We start from the raw sequence: 1233 nt of genomic DNA, 5'->3' as shown, positions 1-1233 counted from the left end.
TTGTTTTTTCACATTGATTCACGATTACGGCTGGTATGCGATAGAAAGAGCGTTGATCTCCACCTCCACGGGCCGTGCAACCAACAAATACACACGATTTCACCATTTTTCACTGTCAATACTGCCTAAGGCTGCCACCCAATATGGCGGACGCGCTGAGTAGTCACGTGAGCGCGATGTCACCTGAAAACCCCCCATTGAACAAAGCCATGCTGTATCCCCGTCTCTTACCTGAGGTGCACTCCAAGGCCTCTGTGCTTTCCAGAACACTCCAGGCAGATCCAAATGCCATATGTCACACTGACCCACTGAGGGTTAAACGCTCCACACTCAAAACAAAGCTGGGAAGCAAAAGATTGATGGGAAAAGATCAAATTAAATCAGTAAAGGTGGTTTTCCTGTATTTATACCACATTCTGTGAGAAATCTAAGTCAGCTAGTCACCAAGTTGACATGGTATCAATAATACCAGTGTTTGCATATTTCTTATTATTGTTAATTTTTTATTTATAGATTATTTGTAGATTAAAGAAATAGCTCAATCTTAAAATATTTTCAAATTGTGTTGCAATTGCCTCATTTATTTGCACAATTGTTTAACTAATAGTTTCAGAGATTCTGTTGAGAAATCATAAAAAAATGAATGGTTTTCATTTCTTTAATTATGCAGCATTTTTTATCGCCATGGTATCGAAAATACCATAGGGAAAGCAAAGGCTTGTTTTGGCTTAGAAAACATGCAAATTGAAACAGACAAACGGGTCCACCCCTTAGGAATGGGTGCTTTTTGGGTTCTTTGTTAGCCTGCAATGCCTGATGCCTGTCTATGTCTATGATTTCAGGGTTTATGAAAGGATCAAAGCGTTTATCAGAATCCCTCATACGCAAAATGCTTTCAGCTTTCCGAAAGGCGAGAGTCACCTGCCCTGCACATCTCAATCAAATTCTGCAGAGCTCGTTTTGGAGTCAGCTGTGCTGAAACATAGACCATGATGTATCCTGGAGGCCTGGAGTTGGAGTGCCACTGCTATAAAGCTAAGAGGCGGTTTGCTATTGGATGAAATCAACCTACCGTATTTTCACGACTATAAGGCGCACTTAAACGTCTTTTTTCCCCCTCAAAATGTGCGGTGCGCCCTTTGGTGCGGTGCGTCCTATGTGTGTTGTAACTGCGACTTTTGAGACCACCTCATTGAGGAGATGATGAAAGAGTGGCTGAATGTAAGGAGACCA

General features: G+C 41.8%; 1 protein-coding gene across 1 annotated transcript in view; it reads right to left on the bottom strand.

The window, feature by feature from the left end:
- The window catches only part of arfgap1 (ADP ribosylation factor GTPase activating protein 1), a gene marked incomplete at its 5' end in the record, with an annotated part of 23131 nt that extends 22778 nt beyond the window's left edge, over positions 1–353 (bottom strand). The window contains one exon of the mRNA XM_015395223.1: positions 232–353. Within this exon, the coding sequence (XP_015250709.1) occupies positions 232–353 (122 nt within the window). The remainder of the gene's footprint in view (positions 1–231) is intronic.
- Between the last annotated feature and the right edge of the window lie 880 nt (positions 354–1233).

The sequence above is a fragment of the Cyprinodon variegatus genome, unplaced genomic scaffold, assembly GCF_000732505.1.
Source record: "Cyprinodon variegatus isolate N-32 unplaced genomic scaffold, C_variegatus-1.0 Scaffold731, whole genome shotgun sequence".
Taxonomy (NCBI): Eukaryota; Metazoa; Chordata; class Actinopteri; order Cyprinodontiformes; family Cyprinodontidae; genus Cyprinodon; species Cyprinodon variegatus.
This window is presented reverse-complemented; position numbering and strand designations above follow the sequence as displayed.